General features: G+C 39.9%; 1 protein-coding gene across 2 annotated transcripts in view; it reads right to left on the bottom strand.

Annotated features, from left to right (window-relative positions):
* LOC115766186 (kin of IRRE-like protein 1) overlaps nucleotides 1–5285 on the bottom strand; it is a 79066-nt gene extending 73781 nt beyond the window's left edge. The window contains exon 1 of one of the 2 annotated variants that reach the window (XM_030710030.1): nucleotides 4669–5285. In XM_030710030.1, coding sequence (XP_030565890.1) covers nucleotides 4669–4789 — 121 coding nt within the window. In that variant the 5' untranslated portion in view covers nucleotides 4790–5285. The remainder of the gene's footprint in view (nucleotides 1–4668) is intronic. The other variant, XM_030710029.1, reaches the window with a different exon arrangement.
* Nucleotides 5286–20801: the final 15516 nt, after the last annotated feature.

Raw genomic sequence — 20801 nt, 5'->3', positions numbered from 1 at the left:
CATTTTCATTACGTGCATCCCATCCCAAACGAGAAGCTGTTGTAGCTGCCACTGCCTGTGCCCCCGTTTCATACGGCAACATTTTCTACAGCGACAATTTTTCATATTTTACACTTACGGCAACCCATTTGGTTTCAATTTTTTCTGAAATGTTTTTTTGTAGTTGTTCTTAATTGTTGCACGCGTTGCAGCAACTGGCTGCCCGTCTCTGCATGAGTGTGTGCGTGTTTTGTGTTGTAATATTGATTGGGTGATCTAGGCGTTGATCAAGTTACTGGTTTATAATTATTTTTGTGTAATTAAAAGTTGGCCTTGGCAACTGCTGCCGCCTGCTGAATGGTGCCCAATCAGTGCGAACTTTTATACCTCCACATTGCCGCCGGTTTCAGGGCAAATATTAAAGTGGCCCTGCAACTATTCCCCAAGTGCGGCACTTTCGCAGCTTTGCCAAAAAGTTCAATTTTCATTAACAGCACACACTCGCAGACACACTCGCAGACACACTCGCAGACACACTCGCAGGCACACTCGCAGACACACACGCTGGCTGCACAGATGCGGGTTTTTTGCTGGAAAATGCAGTCAGCTATTCCTATGGCTCACACTTGATAAATGTCAGCCCGACGGACCGAGCGACCCTTTGACACCATAAAAGCCCATTAAACACAATTGAAATTGAAAAGTCATGCTGTCTTTACTATTTACTCCCCTCGACGCTTTGCTGGTATTTGCATATCGCCCACACAGTTTACATAATGTTTTACATAAATTTGACTTTTAATACTCAAGTTTGCCCAACCATTCGTCCATTTGCGTGCTCGTCCCTATGTCCAGCTGTCTGTCAGTCCGTTTTTCTGCCAACAGCCATTAGGCCAAAGCTTTTATCAGCTGCGTTCCCCAAAAACTGTGATAGCTAACTTTTAACTTCGATTACTTGAAAATCTGACAAAATATTTTATCTATGTCATGTGAGCTAAACAAAAATACGACAACGAAATGCTTCTTCAGCACCAATTAAATGCATACGACACAAAGAGAGTTTATTGGCATAGCTTAGTTAAAGGTGCCAAAATGTGAAATGTGATGTACTATACCTATTATTATCTTACATAAAGTCCACATACATCCACGGCTTGGATGTATGCTAAATTGTACATATATTGCATATCAACTATTATTAAAATTTAATCTATGCACCAATTAAAACCTGTCTTCAGTATATATAAACTCAAACACTAATTATACTATCGATGTTTTAGTTTTACTATATATACATATATATATATATATATATATATATATATGTCCAGGTGTATGTGAATGCTAAACTTATATTGTGTTATTGCTTATCATACATAATTTTTGCATCTTTTGATGTATTTATACATTAATTTTCCAACCTTTCATCCTTGTGGTTATTTTTGTGGGGGTAGGGAAGTGCGTCTTGGGCACGCCTTAAAGCTAATTCACACTTCAGCTTATAACACGATTTAAGTGTTGTGGGGCGCACGCAGACACATCATAAATTCGGTTGGAGCTATGCGCCCACTATTTAGAACTTACGAATACACACACATCAGTCGCACTCACACACACACGCACACACACACACACACGCGCGCACACACACGCGCGCACACACACACACACACACACACACACAGAAATCGGTATACACATACTCAGGATACGAGTTTTTATAATGGCTTGACCATTATCCTGCATATAAAGTTGTTCATTTCCTATGTTTTTTCAGCTTTGATTTTCCCTGCGACTCGGTTGTCATTTTGTATGCTGTGTAAGTTTTCCCGCTTTGCCAGGGTCTTAACTTTTGGCCCCGCATCGATTGTTGTTATTGCTATTGTGTTGCATACATAATAAATTTTATGAAACGTAAATTTTTATAGAGCCCAATTTTTGGCACAGCAATAAAACGACAGCGCACAAACTTTCCCATTGCCCTTCCTGATGTATACGCGTTTACAATAAAAATCGAATTTTTTATTTATCTGCTCTATGATTTGTAAAAATTTCTTCTTATGGACCCATGTCGTTGTTAAGTGGAACTGGTTTCGGGTTTGATATGTAATTTCCTTTTAACAGCATTTATACAATCAATAATTAAATTCTTAGAAAAATTCTTTTTCAAATAACGACAATTATATTGTTAATTGTTTATATTATTACTGTTCTTTCTTCAGTTGTAACATATTAATTTGTTTTCTAGCTTAGAGAGTAGCATGTCAACAAAACAATTTTATATCATTCTGTTTTTCTTCGCAGTTTCATTAAACGATATTTAATTTTTTATATCTAGCCTTAAGAGACGTTTTTGTCAATAAAACAGACAATTTCACATTCTCAAAAAATTACTATAAGTAAACTATGAATTTCAATTGACGAATTCCGTTCTTTACAATGTCCTGCGATCGAAATCATTTTCAATTATTTTCATAAAAATGTTGTCGGAATGCAAGAAATGGTCATTACATATTAAATCAATTAAAACAATGCATCAGAAATGCTTCGACAAAACATAAATGTGATATACGCACAAATTGATTAAGATACACACAATGACGAATAGAAACAATGCAAACAACTTTTTTGTTAAATAAAGCACAAATATTTTTTAAATAAAACGAAACTGAGCCAAGACCGTGCGACCCACTGACACAAAGCACCATGCCAGCTGTTGATTTCAGCTTATTTTTTTTTATATACGAATTCACATTTATCGGCGAATCGTATCGCTTATTTAACTGTTTGCTATTGTTGCACAACAACAACTGTGCACAAAGGGGCCAAGGGTTGGAGGTTGGGTAGGTGACAGGAAATGCGAAAATGTTTTCAAATCGTTCAATCACAAAAATGTTGAGCGAATCGCTTGGAAAAGCATGCCAATTCCATTCAAAGTAGGTGTGGTACTCGGCCTGGCACATACATGCCGCATTACGTATACGTATAAGTATTACGTATACGAAATACGCAACGCGAGCTTGCCCAAGTTGGCAACAATTGATTTTTTAGATTGAATTGTAAAATGCTTAAAATTGAAATGAAATTAAATTTATATTTGGTTGGCCTTCACATTCATTTTCAATACCTCATAATTGTATTACTTGTTTGCATACAAAGCCTGAGAGTTAACCGCAGAGTCTGCATGCTGAGCACCTGTCGGCACGATAGAGTTGATGAATTTAATTTAAAGGACAGAATTATAGCACGCGGATATTCATGGAACATACGCCCTTTTGTCGCGTTGTTGTTGTCATTGCCTGGCATTAAATATGCATGGCCTTTAATAAAAATAATCAATTTGTACGTGAGCAGGAGCAGCAGAAATACCTTCAGGTATGTTCGCTGGGTAATTAATTTCGAATTATGCCATGTACTTTAATGGACCAACAATGGGGTCAACTAACTAATTACGGTGGCATCTCTGGCATAGTGGGGGATGATGCGCATTCCACTTGGCCAGCAGCCGACTTGACCTGGTTCAACTCAAGCCTTCTAATGCACCTCAAGCATGAAAATGCCTTGCACTGAATCGACTCGTCGTCAAAGAAGAGTGAGAAGGGCACGACAACGTCATAATCGAAAGCAACTTATGAGGGCTCACGGCTCATTAACACGCTTCCCACACACCAGCCAATCCAGACAACTTGATTGAACTTCAATGGCCTACGCCAGCCACGATATGGTGATGGCGGAAGGGACGTAAAGACATGGGGAACCATGTTAAGATTAATGCTAATGTGACAACTTAATCGAAAGCCATTCATAAGTCATGTCAAGTTACCAGCTTCCTGCCCGACTATCATCTTTATAACGACAGTCGATGTCAATAATGGCAGCGCCTAAACGTAGGCAACGGCAATGGCAACCAGCAACGGCAACTAGCTCTGGCCAACAGCTGGGAGCATGACAACGGCAAATCCATAAAAAAACACGTTAAATATTTGCATTAATTTTGGGCTAAGATAAGTCACACAAGAAAAAAACAAGCTTGTACATTGAAGTTAGAAGAGACTGACTGACAGGATACTCTGTTTTTAATGTAGTCCGAGTTCAAAGTACATGGATAACAGTCAATTTAAGTGGTTGTTGTGGATTGATATTGGCCAAGTCGAATATATTTTGATGTTTTTCAATAGTATCGTTTGTACCAATTATAAAACTGATTGCTGACCACATGACGGACTTACTCAATGGGTGGAAAATTAGTGAAAAAGAAAACGATTCATTTAAAGAAAGTGAAAATTCACTATATAAATTTCAGGTGATTTCGAGAAATACGCCAAAAGATTATGTGGGCTGAAGATAAATATAAATTCAGTTACACTCTACGGAACGTCGAAAAGAAAATGGATAGACTTTTATGTTGAGGAATTTGTGCGGACAGCGTTGCTTAATCGCATGGGAGACTGAAGCTCTACTTTCTTGGTATAAAATAATTTATTTCATCAATAAAAGTTTGAATATAAAGGTAGTCGAGTATGATAAAATAAATAATATTGAATAATAGAAGTACTACGAACATGCAGAATTAGACGTGGCACAAGCCCAATTGACTCAGTTGCTTCCCTTTTCAAAACAGGGTATTCAAATGGGAAGAGAACAAGGAAAACAGGGACAGGGCGCACATTTCATTCGCCTGGCACTTACCCGGCAAGCTTGATGTGATGCTGATAAGAAGCAATAGTTGCGCTATCAGCTCTTTGATGCTACCGCTGCCGCCGCTGCTCTTCCTCCCTTCCTTGGTGCTGCTCCTCTGCCGGTTGCTCATTTTGTTTGTCGTTTATCGAGCGTCTCGTTGGGTGCTTCTTCTTGCCTCTTATCGCGCGATGCGTTACTTTGTCAATGACACAATGCGAAGCGCTCTCTGGCACTGGCTGCCCCTCTGGCTCGCTGTCTCTGACTGTTGAATTCCGTGCGGCACTTGACTTTTATTGCACGGCACACAGTTTACCGTTACACTATATTTGGCTTGTTACAGCTCAGAGTGGCGCCACCGAATTTGATCGCCGAATATTCTTTTATATATTTTTTTGTTGTCTGGGTGCTGCTAATTTGGTTGTCGTACATTTGTTATTTGTTGCTAACAATAGTGCAACACGGTGTCTGCCTGTTCTTGTCGTTTAATAGTAATATAAAATAAATAACGCGCACGCATGCCCCAACGTTCATCACAAAATTAAAATGAGCAGAGCAATTAACAATTTCAACAGTTTTCCCAAAGTTTTTTTTTTCGTTATTTTTTGTTTATTTTAATTGAATTTGTTGTATTTCAATTGACAGTTTTCGCACGGTGCTGCAAGCTATAAATTCAAATATGGACTTACGTTAAGATTTGCATGAAATGAATATTCAGGAGCTGCCTGTGTGTACTAGCAATTGTTATTAATATTTCATTTATATTATTTTTTTGTGATTCTCAATCGTTTGTTCTGCTTTTGGGGCATGCTACAATTTCACTTTGTGTATTGATTTGTTTTTTTGCTTTTTGTTTGCTTGCTTTTAATCAGAAATTTACACAGTCACCGCATCGCGCGTCGGTGGCAAACAAATTGGCGGCGCGGCTTTTGTTGTTGTTGTTGCAAGTGATTGTTGTATTTGTGTTGGCAACTGCAGCGCAGCCAAATGAAAGCACAATGAAAATTTTCAATCAAAACTTTTTACTCGCTTTCTGCAGTTGCTATTTTTGTAAGCGTTATTCTACTCTCTTTTTTTAGCGCTCGTTAGCTGCGACGATTCTTTTGCCTTTTTCCACTTTTCTTCAATTTTTTTCAATTTTTAATGCAATTTCCACGCTTAACTGCACTTTTTGCCGTTTCGTCGGGCTATTTCTTTTGCTGTTGCCCCTGTCCCGTTTTATAGAGCATTTATTTACACGGACACGCTCACGCTCACACCCACAGCAAACATTCACACATACAAGGACACGCACACACGCGCAGCAACGCATAGATATAAGCAAAATATGCATACAATTTGCATTGCGTTGTATTTCCCTCTATTTTCCTCTCTCTCTCTCTCTCTCTCTCACTTTCTCTCACACACACAAACTCTCTAACTCTCTGCCTTTTCTTTGTCTCTTTGTTCTGTTTCGTTTCCTGTTGCTCGCCCAAATTCAAATTACTTTTGTCGTTATTACTTGTATTGTTTTTGTTTTTATTGTTGCTACTTCTTGTAGTTGTTGTTGTTGCATGTCATGCTCATTTCTTTAAATCACTTGGCAGTTCTGGCTGCTGGCGGTGACGTCATCAAGTTGTCGTCGTTGTGCATTGGACATGGCTCAGCGTGTGGCTGCCACAAGATGTTGCACATGCATAGCTTCGATTTGCAGCTCCACTTTCGGAATGCGGCTTCGCCTTGCGCATTTTAACTTTATTCCAAATGCAAACTGCCTGCAAAACAAGATAAAACAAAATCAACATCTTAATAAAGAATTGTTATTAAGTTCTGAACGTACTAGGATCAGAACCTATTTATTGTAAATAGGCTAGTTGCCTTGGACAGGATTAAGTTCTAAATGCACTATAATCAGAACGTATTTATTGTAAATAGGTTAGCTGCCTTACACAAAACTTAGGATTCATATGAATGCACTCATTTAATGGGGCACAATGTTCGAGAGTTTGCTGTTATCATATAGAAAGACTTTGTGGTAGCCAGACTAGTTAACAAAGTCAGTCGGCTTTTTCCACAGACTATGTAATTATTGGAATAATTTGCGTAGGTTTTTAAAGATTGATTGCACGGTATACGATTCGCTTTGAAGCAGCGCTCACATAATCATAATTTATAAGCCAGCTTTACTTTATTTTTTTTTAAGGCGCTTTAATTTTGAACTTTTCTGTTGACGCACACAAACGTTTTTTTATGTGCATGCATGAGTTTTCTGTAGGCCGCAAAGTCTTCGGCCAGAAAATGCATCAGAAAGTTGCCTCCGTCTACGCACTAAAGAAGGTCGTAGCGATTGACTGATGGCTGTCTACGCGTTTCAACTTGCGATTGCAGCAGTTGCTGTGTGGCTGTTGCAGTGGCTGGCAGCGGCAGCTAGGCGTTTGCTCCAGCTAAAGTGCAGAACAGAGACGACTATTATGCTTTATTTTCCGCTTGACACCTTTGGGCTGCGTTGCGCATTTCCTTTTCGCAGCCCCCAGCAGCATCAACCTTTTCTAGCTTATGCAAGACTTTTTCCCGACTGGCTTCTTGTGTGCGCTCGCACAAAGCATTCTTTTTTTAAATATTGTTTTTTGTTGGCACACACGTTCACTTTTTTTGCTTTTTTTAGCTAGCTGTATGGCAAGGTAGTACACGGGGCATCTGCATGCATGGCGGCACCTCTGAGTGCTGTGGCACCTTCTTATCAACATGGCAGTACTGAGTTCCACGTGCGGCAGAAAGAAGTTCTGATGTCGCCCTCGTCTGAATTGAAATTTATTATTCTGCTTTGTCGTGCGTGTGTGCCAGGCACTTTTGAGCCACCACCAGTACCAGACACCACCCGTGTTGCAGCAATCCTTTTGTGAGTGGGTATTTAATATTTTAATGTTGCGCCTACCCGCTGCCACCTTTGGCAGCAGCTAGCTGCCTGCTTATTCTAAAGCGGGTTAATTGCTTTCCAGCTGGGTGAATGGCATGGTCGACCTTTGATGTGCGCCATTTTTTGCCTTTGCACTTAAGGATATTGTTTACATGTCTCAATTATCCTTTGAATTTGACGTGCTCGCACGCCATTTTGCTGTCGCTAGCAATGCTAGCCAAAGTTAGAGCTTCTGTTCTTCTACTTTTGAAGTAAACTTTTGACGACTTTGAAGTCCGATACCACAGTGCAGCATTGATATGCTATATCATGAAGTTAGATTGTAAAAGAGCGGGGGCGACACTTTTCGATGTTCTCGAATTTCCACAAAAACAAAAATTCGAATAAATTTCCGGGAGTTCAGTGATAAGCTTGCGAATAACAATGAGAAATAGCCTGGCTAATACAGCTAAACAGCCTAATTCCTACTATGATATCCAGAAATATTTGTATTTATTTGTTATGCATAAGACATATTTATTTATTCTATTAAAATTGAAATTAAATACGGGTAATAAGTTGGTTTCATTTTGGATCTTCTCGAAGCTTAACATGCTTTAACTTAAAAATATCTGTTCGTTGTTTCAGTGGTCCCCAGGCAACGATAACTATAATTGGTTTAACCATATCAATTTTCAGTGCTAACCAACAACAAATTATTTTGACCCAAATAAATTGGTGAATATATTTTGCCAAGTATTGGATTAACTACATAGAAAATAATTCATTTTAGAAATTATAGAAATTTGTTGGAATATGTTTTACAAATATAAATATAAATATATTATAATTGTGGCTTGCTGAACCTTGCAAGGTAGCATTAAGAGGAGAGAAATCAATAACTCGTAAAATTTCTTAATACAATTTGCTCTGAAAAAAACTAGATAAACTATAAAAAAAAAACATTAGAAAGCAGCTCTTGCTACAGAAATCGAAATGTTTTTTTCTTTTTTTATAAATTGTATTTCTCATCATTGCGATCATTTTTTACTTACGCTTAAAGTAATCTTCAGAAAGCTGACTTATTGTCTCATATCACTTTTAAATAGTTTTAAATATTTCAATATTTTAAAGATTCCAGAATGTAGTAAGTAAGTGATACGGGGATAATAGTAAAAAAAAAGTTTCTTTCTATACTGTTGTTGTATAGTTGATTTATTTGATATGCTATGATATGATTTAGCGCCGGTTCTTTTTTTATATATTTCTTGTTGGGTCTTCGAAATATTATTTTCTTTTTGTTATTTAACGGGCTTGTGGCTTTGGGTTTTTGCGTGCCGGCAAGGTCCTTGGCGTTTATGTTGATGTAGAGATCGCCTTGAACATGGCTTTTCCACTTGGTATGCAGGGGCTGTTTGGCAACTACTGATTATATGCATAAGTCCGCCATTTTCATACTCGATTATGTTAGCCTAATGCGTGTGCTAATTCAGGGGCTACCCGGTCGCACCACTAGCCCCTTCCCTAGCCAGCACTAATTTCAGATAGTCATCGCTGAGCTAGAGGCAATTTGTTAGCTAACTCCGCTTAAGAAGCCGGCGTCGTCCTTTACGGGTTTTACTCCTGCTAGATGAGACACAAAAAAAGTTGTTGCCAGTTTTTTTCTGCTGACATTTGCCGTTTTGCCGCTTAGCGCTTATTGAGCGAAGGCGGGGGTGGTGGCGTGTGTGTGGGTGTGCACCTTCTGGTAGCAAGAAATTATGCAAAGATTGTGTGCACAACTTGAGACAAACCCTCGACTAGAGCCAACAGCCGCCAAGAAGGGCAACCAAGTTTCTCCGGACCAGAGCTGAGGTCAGTTCAGGCTCAAAGTTTGCCGAGTGACATGTAAATCTTGCCCCAGGATGTGCGCCATTTTGCTTGGGAGCAAAGAGTTGGCCGCAAAAAAAAAAATAAAAAATAAATAAAAAAAAGGAAAACTCAGTCGAAAGGCATATAAAAAACACTCTTTAAATGTGTGCAAAGTGTAAAGGACAGCGCGGGGACGAGCACAGGGGCGATGTTTGCGGTGGCGACGATACATTGTCTGGACGCTGTGGCGGCGACGGCCTGTTTTTCTGTGCAACTAAATATAAGAAATATCCCCATACAAATTCCCTCAGTTTTTGTATATCCTGGCAAAGGGTATGCAAGAAACATACTTAGTTACGATAATGACAAATTCTGTGCATACAAAATTTTGTACAAGGGAAATTTTATAGATATAAAAATTGTAGCTATCGACCGGATTAAAATATCATAGAGCTGCCTTGGGAATAATTAGTTTAGAACTGAATTCCTCACACATGTTTTTTTTTATTTTACATCACATATAGTTATAGGAAAAATCGGTGTTTGTTCCCATCAACACTCAATTAGCGTGTTTTAATACGCTTCGTAAGTTTATCGAAAAAGCGTATCAACATCATATAGCTTCCTAGGAACGATCCATTAATAGTTGAGCTCTTGAATTATTTTGGATTTTAAAAATATATTGTAGATGACAGAATTTATTTTTTTTTTTAAATGTAAGCAAACTTTTCTTTAGAGAGGATCAAGATAATACACAAGGGTATTTAACTGTCGTCTTTCCAAAAAAAAAAACAACACATTTTTTTTCTGGCCTGTTTTTCGATTTTTTGTGGAACTTGATACGGTACGTTGGCAGAGCCTAAAAGTATGCAGCATGTAATTTGCGTTTTGTTTGCCGTAGCCGTTGTTGCCGTTTGCTTTATGTAATTTGCATGTAAACATGTGCTTATTTACGTGCCTCCTAGCAACCACACACAAACACACATGCACACACTCACATTTTCGTTGTTGTTGTTGGGTAAAGCGAATTTACGCCAAACATCAAATGATTTTGTTTAACATATTTTGTTATTAAGTGTGGAAATGTGCATATTTTGCTCAAGCCTCCGCTTTTCCTTAGAAAACTTTACAAAAACTCACTTGTATGTGTGCGTGTGTCTGAGTGTGTGTGAGTGTTTGTGTGTGTGTTTTCACCCCTTTTGGTTGCCTGTGTGCCTGTGTGTCTGTGCGTTGTTCGTGCTTACAGTAAATTTCCGTTTGCCATCATTCAGGGCAGGGCAGGCATACTTCACTTGAACTTTGTGTAGCGTGAACTTCTTAAATTATTGGCTAAGGCAATAAACTGCATAACCGGACTGGCACGGACGGGCTCCATTGCCTCGATTGGTACCCTGTGAACTTTGGCAGATTTCTTTACTTTTTGGGTAGGATGTGCAGGGGTAAGAGCTAAGCGAATTATGTTTTGTGAAAGTTCAAACGGATTTTCGAGCTGCGAACTGCTGCCATTTGACAATTGACAGTTGACACAGAACTTTTCCCAATTAGTTCTATCACGTCACGCATACAAGGGCCTAGCTTCAGTTTTGCATTAACCAACACTGGAAATTGGCAGGGTTCTTTCAGCTGCATGTCACGTCAACTGTATGCCATGGTTTCCAATTTGTTTAGATGGCTAAGAGGCAAGGGCTCCCCTGAAAAAAAAAACTATGAGTCCTAGACAGATCTAGAGAGCGACCATGCTCGTCCCTAACAATTTGTGTTCCTTGCTTTTGCCGCGTGCTGCATATAAAGCTGGGCATCAGCTGGCAGCCTGTGTCTTGGCCATGTCTCTACGTGGACGCACTTCCTAATTCCACACATTGCTCTTTGTGGTAGCCCAATCAACTATATGTCGACCCCTCCCCCATCCACCATTATCTTTTACTTTACTTTAGTAAGTCAAAGACAAACCCACCCTGCCTGCTTCCAACTCTATTTAATGCTGGCATTACTTTACCTCTGGCTCTTGGCTTATAGCCTTGTAATGGTAAATATGTTTAAGCCTTTGTTGTAGCAGCTATTGCCATTGCTTCTACTGCTACTGCTACTGGTGTTGCTGCTGTTACTGCTAGGGCTGCCAGCTCAGTAAATACAAAGTGTTAAACGTTTGGGGCTTAGGGCATAGCACCACCCACAGATCCGCAGCTTAGCAAATATATATACAAATACATATACGCATATTAAAACTAAACTCAAAGCTGAACAAAGGCGTTGTATTCATTTCTTATTTAAAACTAACGTTCAGCCGTATAGGAAGAGTCAAGTATACAAGTATACACTCTGCGGAGCTGCGTGCATAGTGTGTTTATTTATTGAGCTGTGAATAAATATTTTTACCAGGCATCAACTTGAAGTACCTCAAACACAAGCGCGCGTCTCAAAGCTAAGTGGTTTGATACAAATCCTCCGCCCTGCCCCGACTATCCAATTCCCCGCGACAAACCAGTCGTAACCATATAAAGACGCAACGGTTGACACTTGAAGCAAGACTGTTGATTTTTTAGTCCGCACTGGCATATAATCATGTAAGTTCGTGTGGGGTATGTATGTGTATGTGGGCCTGCTTGGGTGTGCGGTGTGTGTATCAAAGTAAGTGTAACCTAATTCTGAGCATAGCTTAATGGACTTACAGGCTATTGACTCGATGGGCTTAATATATTTGAGCTTAAGCAAGGCAGGCAGCTACATCTTACGATGACTCGGAGCTGCCCATTGATTGTGTTGACCATAAAAAATAATTCGAATCGTAAATACCCTTACATTATAATTGATTGCAATCTAATGCGCCTCTTAGACAAGGACCTATTTTGAGGTTGACTCAAAAAATGAAAGTCCATTTAAGCTTTAACATCATATAAAACACCACATATCTATCTACATAAAAGAGTTTCGTACCAACAATCGAGCGGTCGCCGGTTTAATTCAATTTTTTTTGTATTTTGTAGTTAATATAATTTTCGACCGACTATTGTCATTGCAGTTAAACGATATAGTATCTCAATAAAGCCGCTCTATGTGAACTTACATCTGCTTGTTTGCTGATATTTTATATATTTTTTTAAACCTCAATGCGTAGCACATGTCATGGCTATTTTAGGATACCCTAACTTGGACGTTATCTACCTCAATGAATATGTCCCTGCGTGGCACAGCTGCGTTGTCATTAAGGCCGAGTGCTGCTGAGCCTGTAGGCTGGCAATTGTCCTCCACATCCTGTCACCTCTGCCTCTTTTTCGGCCCCCTTCCTGGGCATTCACTCACTCACAAACGAGCTGGAAGGCAGCTAAAAAAACTCTTCAGCTTTATCGCTGTAATCAATTGTCTGCATTTGAATAGTTGACAACCGATTTATGGACCATTGACTGTGCAGTAGCAGAGGCAGCAGCAAAGACAGCGGTGCCAAAGCCAACTGTGCCCCGCCCAAAGCTCATTTCTTTTGTACTTGCGGTTGTCTCTTGACTCTTCGCTTCAACAGCACGTTTTCGATCTCAGCTAGTGACCAGTTTTTCTGCGTGTGTGACCAGTATCCTTTTCGGAAATCAAGTGGAATGACCCGCAAGGTCTCTTGGTCCCCTCTACCTCTCTTTCTCGTTCACTCTCTCTATGTTTATGTGTTTTGCTCTGCTTTGTACTCAGTTGTTGCTGTTGTAACTTCTGTTTCTTTATGTTTTACGTAATTTCACAGAAAAGCCGGAAATGGCTAGGAAATTGAGCCAACAATAACAGCAGCAGCAGCAGCTTTAGCAATAGCAATAGTAATGGGAATCGCAGCAACAACAACTGACATCATGCACGAATAAGAATAATAACGAAAATGTCAGACCAAGCGGCTATTCGTCCAACCTCCGCCTGGGCATCCATCCGTCCATCCATCCATCTATCCATCCATTCTGCAAGTGGGTGAGCTGGTCAGCCACTGGCCCAGATAATGTACTGCCAAGTGTTTCTTGACCTTTTTTTCTGCTTCTCTCTTGCTCGATGTTTGTGGCACGCTGCCTTTGGCTTCTCCTTTTTCGTTGGCAATTTCATATTTGGTTGGTCTGTCATAAAACGGCAGGATAAGGGACAACGCTTCTGTTTGGCAGCACTCCAAGCTAAGCCGCTCGACCCACTGCCACAAGCATCTGCCGTTAACCGATCGTCCCCTTCCACCCACTTCATATTATTTAAAGCCCAATGCAAATGAAATGCGCCGCAAAAGTAGGCCCCAAGCAGGCTCCAAATAGGAAACGAGCTCAAGTTCAGACATAGCATTAGCTGCCACCTCCGCAGCCCTCCCGACAATCATTGCTTGTTGGCGCCATACTGAGCGATTTTTGGGGGCTATATAAGTCCAAATTAACTTAATCATCTTCATAGACGGCAATCTAGGACATTCTTCAAAATTTTATTTCTTTACCTACTAGTTTGACCTTTGCAGGGGGAATCATTTTTTACCCATTTATTTTTATCAATGCAAAGGTAAGGAGCACATGGCATGAGCTGCATTTGGTTTTGGTAGAAGAAGGCTCAGGGTATACCGTAGCAAAATAACAAAATAATATTTAAGACGAAGCCACCCCAAAGTTTACTCGATCTTCTCTAGAAAGGCGATGAAATCTATTGTCAGGGATACGGTTATTTGTACAAAGAGCTTCTCTTACTCTAGACAATTGCTGAACAATTACACTGTAAGCGTTTTAGTTCCATCCTTCTTTTCACAGAGACTGCTTTCACGCTAAGAGGATAGACACATTTGCACAGTGGTCGGAAACCAGGAGTCATAAATCCGTCTTAGATAGACCACACGTCCTAGTACCAGAGGTGAGGTCGACAAGCTCGTTGACTTGGAGCAGCTGTGAACCAAAGTTTCACCGTCCCTAGTTCCGTCTGTTTTCTCATCTAAGCTCTAACCGCGTCTGGCGGTTAGAGTAGGTCTCAATGGTGGACCAAGTCCAAATTGCAATCAAGATTTTAAACTATCAGTGAACCAGTGTAGATATGGGGGATTATTGCAGGGCAGCCCATTCTCTCAAACATGAATTCTGGTTTTATGCCTTTACAAAGACTGATTCAGAAATAGTTATGAAGAGAATTAAAAGGAGCCTGACTTAACGCAAAGTAACTTGTATTTAAGCTAGAAATTTTGTAGGCCTTTCCCAAGAAGTATTTATGACTTAGCTTATATTAACTCCCTCCATTGATAACAAGGAGAAGATAGTGTGTTATTTCCCCAAAATGGATATCCGCTCTAAACTAAACTTACCTAACATCGGCTATAATACAACCAGGTATTCATTTTTATGCTGTACTGAAATTTAGTTCAAGAATAAATTAAAGAAAAACTAGAGTCTAAAAATGTTAGGACACAGAGCGGGTTTCATTTTAAGTCCCGCTCTAACTGAACGTTGGTAACTGGCAGCTTGCAACGTGCCGCTTGCCGCTGAGTTCAGGCAGCATCAATGCAGCTCGTTGGTTGCGGTTGCACGGTCGATACACACACATACAAACACGTCTCATGGGCATTCACTTGGCAGGCTCTTGGCACGGCTTTTCATTTGGGTTAATGTAGTATTTGTGTTCTCTGCTCGAGTACCAGCAGCGCCATCACAGATTGATGTCAGCACCACACTTACACATAGACACACACACATAAGGCTGAGCTTCAGCTCTGGCTTAGGTACCCTTAGCAGCGCTTAGCTCCCGCCCTACCCATGTAGTTTTAATCATTGGATTGCCGTAACGGGCACATTTTGTCAGCGGCTGTGCAGGGAATGTGCTGCACGTTTGCCGGAGAAAAATATGTCAACGTCTTCTTTGCTGACGCTTAGATTGGCATTGTCATAAAATGCCATCCCCCCATATCCACTCCCTTTTACACTCATACACACACATACTCTCACCCACACATATTTGCACAAAAATGCACATGACTGTGATTCCGGCTCAGCTCGACTTGTGCCTCTTTCGCTGCGGACGTGGAGTCAGTTTAAAGAATGAATTGCACTTCATTGCTGGCATTTTGTCATGCGGCACGTTCTGGGCTTTAAATAGTTAAGTAGCCACCCGCACCACTTATGACACCCAAAGAGCACGACGAGAAGTCTTGGCCGTGGAACGTATTTATATTTGCCTGTAAGCGACAGTACGCGGCTCCGTCCCTTCACTTCTTTCCGGTCAGCATAAATAGTAGCTGGTTGCACCCGCAATCTCCATCTCAAGCTCAGCCACACAGTACAATATTTTCGCACAGAAAAAAAGAAAAAATTCAATCAAAATTGTTGCCATTTAGTTTGACATTTCATTTTGATGGCCCGGCAAAATGATGATGAAGTGCACGGCTCTGGCGATGCCAATAGCATGGAACGCACAAGTCGAAGCCAGCTAGTTTGGCCAACAATTTCCCTCAGCTGCTTGCTTTTTATAGAGTGCCAAAGTGGCACAAGGAATTTTCTCTGGCAGTTTCTTTTTGCACTTGCGCTGCAAAAATGTCAAACTGACCGCCAACTGTGGGTGCCGCTCGTAGCTCGTTTTAGTATCGTGGAAAATTGATTTTGTTTTTACTCCACCAGCACTGCAGCAGCGACCTGCACGCGCTGCGATAAGAATTTGCGTTTTTCTTTCGCACTTTTCAATCAGTACATTTTTCATAATTCGAAAACAGCACAAAACAGGGCTGGGTGGATTCTGGATTATTAAAAGCGAATCTCATATTAAAAACAGAAAATTAAACGCATTAAATTATTCCAAATATTTTCGCTAAGAACCTAAAAGTTACTGCAAGTGGTTTAAATGAGAAATTTCCTCATCGACTATTTTTTTATAGAAATATTATCATCAAAACATTTTCACTCGCAAAATGATAATTGATTTGTGTAAGTCGAACCACTCCCCACATTAAAGCCCAGAGACTGACTTGCAAAGGACACATAGTGACAGACATACGGGCTATATCGATTCGGCTGTTGGTACTGATCAAGAATGTATGCACTTTACTGGGTCGCAGATGTCTGCGTCTACACATATCTATGAAAATTATTCTCCCCACAAGGGTATAAAAATGCATCACTTTTGCCGTGGACAACCTAAATATTGCTTCAGCTTCAGTTAATTTTATTTTCGGTGAATGGAATTTTCATAAATCAGCGTAAAAATTGTATTTGAATTTCAATATAATAAAGTGATTCAGGCTTGAAAGATATGCCTTTGTCTGCTTACACACACAGAAATTTAAGGAATTGTCTGCTTACATTTTTTACACGTTCCCACTCGCTTTGGTGCTGCCAAAGCGCCTGAAAGCACATGCGTATTCATAAAAGTCTGTTGCCAGTCCTGGCTACAATGTGTTGAGAGACATATCGAGAGTGTGGGACTAGACATACACCCACACACACACAGGAAAACACGCATGCACGCATACACACAAGCCATAAGGAGCTATCAAGAAATCACAACAAATTTACAAGTGCCACACAAATGTTTGACAAAAAGTTTCTGAAAAGCTTTCCACTGATTTCGCAACGTCTCAACGATTTCTTTGGTTTGGTAATAGACTGGGAAATCGAGAGTGGATTGGTGGGGGTGCTGGTAACATCGTAGCCATAGACATTTATGGTCCAAGATGCTATCGGGTTGACATAAGTTAAGCTTTGCTTTTGCTCCTTAAACAACGACAACAACAACAACAATAGGAGCGTCTGCAGCACACAAAATTTTGTTTGCTTGCTGTGTGTATGAAAATAAACTCATGTGCGGTGTGTGCCTCTGGGGTGTGAGCATGGGTGTGTGTGTGTGTGTGTGTGTGTGTGTGTGTGTGTGTGTGTGTGTGTGTGTGTGTGTGTGTGTTTGTGTGTGTGTTTGTGTGTGCGTGTGTGTGTCTTTACGCTATATAAACAGCTGAAAAGGATGCACGAAGTTCGGCAACAACGCACTAAATTTGTACTTGAAATAAATTTTTGAATGCCAAAACCGCATGAAGTTTTTCAACCATGAAACGTAAACAGTTGTTCCTGTTGTTTCGACTCGTCTTCCATTTAGTGTTGACACACCAGTCGATTTGGCCAAGTCAAACGGGCGAAATATTACGCATACGACGCGTTGCCTGCATTTCGCTTTCAGTTATTAAATAAACTTTCGCCATTTCCAGTTTCGCGCCTCGACAAACCGCAATGCATCCCCAAACCCGCCCAATCGTAACGGTTATTGCTTATTACTTGGGGGCTTAATGGTGTAGGTAGGGGGGGGGGGGGGGGTTGTGTGATACGACAAGATCGCTTATAAGTAGTTTGGCTCGCGACTGCTGCGTGGTTGTGTGTAAATTTACCCCAACTCTTCGCCACTTGACTTTGTTGAGTATTGAAAATCACAAGCGAAAATCTTCTTATGTTGTTTGTGTGTACAATTTACGGTACAATGGGAATTTAAATAAATAGCATAAATATTTGCACAGTTGCAAGAACAGCAAGAAGGAGGGAAAAGGTTGCGTTCACAGCTCATGTGCAAAACAACTCTCGCTCTCTCCTTCTTGTTCCTTCTTTTTTTCAGTGTGCTCGCTAATATTTGAGCACTTACTTAGGCGCACATTCTCAGACCAGCTAAGCATGTGCCTGGCGCTGATGAAGTGTGTGAAATTGATAAATGAATTACGACCATGACGGGGACTGTGACTGCTACTGTAAATAGTGTGTTCGACTGTAAGTTTGAGTAACTTAAATTTTTTTAGCGTAAGTGAAAGTATGACCCTAAATTAGCTGCTATTGACTTTTTACCTTATTATTAACATACCGCAACTGTAACTGTAACTGTAACTGTAACTGTAACTGTAACTGTAACTGTAACTGTAACTGTAACTGTAACTGTAACTGTAACTGTAACTGTAACTGTAACTGTAACTGAAACTGTAACTGTAACTGTAACTGTAACTGTAACTGTAACTGTAACTGTAACTGTAACTGTAACTGTAACTGTAACTGTAACTGTAACTGTAACTGTAACTGTAACTGTAACTGTAACTGTAACTGTAACTGTAACTGTAACTGTAACTGTAACTGTAACTGTAACTGTAACTGTAACTGTAACTGTAACTGTAACTGTAACTGTAACTGTAACTGTAACTGTAACTGTAACTGTAACTGTAACTGTAACTGTAACTGTAACTGTAACTGTAACTGAAACTGTAAATATGAATATAATAGCAACTGTTTTGCAATGACATGAGGCTACAAGCTGTATGTAACAAAATGAAAGGGAAACCAGGAAAGGTCAAAGTTTAACTGCATGTGACCGTGAATCCACAACCAGTATATTGGTGAATGCTATTGTAAATGTGACAGCAGCTGTTTAGTGTTCAACATGGGACAAACAGGGCGTATGCGCAATAAAGTAAAAGTGAAACTAGGCAAAGTCAAAGTTATAAAGCATGCCTCAAGCCGCAATCGCTTTCATTAACATTTAAGGAGGCGCGTGAAACTATTTGAATGTCTGGCTGAAACTGAGAAATCACGCACAATCCCGATGTGAGCTGATAAAAGTCACCGAAAATTGGCTTCTCGTTGTGCGGCCGCATAAATTAACGTGCGGCAGGCACAAGCCGCAGGACAACCCGCTGCGTTGTTGTCTAGAAGTGCGTTTTGGGGCACACAGAAAAGGCTAAAAGCGTAAGCGCTTAACATTTAAATGCTAAATAGCTGGTAAAAGGATAACGCATATCCTTATTGCCGACAAACGGCACGTTTGACTAGCTCACGCTGGGCGTGGACCACTGGCAAAAATTAAAGTGTTAGCAAAATAATAACAACAAATTGCATTTGTACCAAAACAACAACATAAACGGAATACACGCGAAAATGTTGCGACTTTCGCAACGGGTTACGACAAGGCCATTTATGGCTCTCAGTGCGCTGTGGGCGGTCTAGCACTGTGTGTGGCACGAGGTCACGCGCCGGGCTGCCTGCCACAACCAGACGCCAACAACGACAACATTTATTCAAATTGCATAGCAAGTCGACATTATAGCTTGACATGCGAGAGTCATGCCAACAACAAAGGCAAAACTGTCTAAATGCCGGTAGCGTTAAATATCGAATCTCAAAAAATTTCATAACAACAAAAATCTGACGATTTAAAAAGGTTTTTTGCAGCACAAAAATGCATTTGAAAAAAAATGGATTCGTCTGTACTTATTAAATACTATTATATAATATCTGTACTAAACTGTTTTGGTCAAAGTTAACAGCAGTTTGAAAATCGAATAAAGACTCTGTCAAATAAATAAATTGAAGCGCTTAAAAGTATATACATATACACTATATAGTATAGTATATAGTATGTAATTCGTTTCATTTTCTTTTTAAATCTTCCCCAAATTTGTATATTTAATCGAATTCTCCGGCACCTTTATGGACGTTGCAATCCAGGCTGAAAAATATTATTTTGCAGTAATAAAAGCTAATAGAACTTGCTCTGTTCAGATCGGAATAATAAGACAACATTAATTCCGTTCCACGTGAATACCAAACAATCAATCTACGTGTCTACATCAATTTACGTATCTCCAGTCAAGGTTGTGCCCCGCCGTGCTCCTCCAGATGATAAACAAAATATAACTTCGTTTTGTGTACACACATAGGTATGTATACTGCAGACTGGTTGAAAAGAATAATATAAGCCAGCGTTACAAATGAGTGGTGGCAATAATATCAATATTCTATTCCTAGCTTTAAGTTATTTTTTCTCTTATTATATTTCATTCAGATTTTTTGGACTTCTAAGCAAGCCATAAATAAATCGATTGAGCATATTATGCATCACTTTTTTCAGATTATTCACTATTGGCCTAATCACATTACATTTTTGTTTGCTTTATTTTAATTTTTCTGTTATAAGGAACAACTTAAATTACATTTATATGAATATTTACAAATTACTTATTCTACTAGTAAGTCCAATATACAAATTTACAATGTTGACTATATAAAACGATCTGGGATATCGATTGGGTGAGACCTACGCAATCTCCCCACGTACGGACTCCTCTAATTCTACGCCTTTTTAGAAGACGCCTAGCCAGACGATTAGGATGGTTTCCCAGTCCCGCTAAGTAATTTGCAGCCTGTATACTTTTAACGTCCCCGACTTTTGGCACTCCTAGGTCTTTTTCCAAATCGGAAGTTTTAATAATCCAGGGGGCACCACACAGATATCAAATAGTATTTGCTTGGAACACCCTAATTTTTGTAAGACGGGACTTTGCAGCAATGCCATATACCTGAATGCCATAACGCCAGGAGGGAGCTATGTAGTGTTTATAAATGGTTACTTTATTTTTCAAAGACAACGCATTTCTACTGCTCAGAAGCCATCTTAGCTTTCCCATTCTGTTCTTCAGGGTTACAGACACTTG

Source organism: Drosophila novamexicana, unplaced genomic scaffold, assembly GCF_003285875.2.
Source record: "Drosophila novamexicana strain 15010-1031.04,08,12 unplaced genomic scaffold, DnovRS2.1 tig00001062-arrow-arrow-pilon, whole genome shotgun sequence".
NCBI lineage: Eukaryota > Metazoa > Arthropoda > Insecta > Diptera > Drosophilidae > Drosophila > Drosophila novamexicana.
Note: the sequence above shows the minus strand (reverse complement) of the source record. Positions and strands in the feature narration are given on the sequence as shown.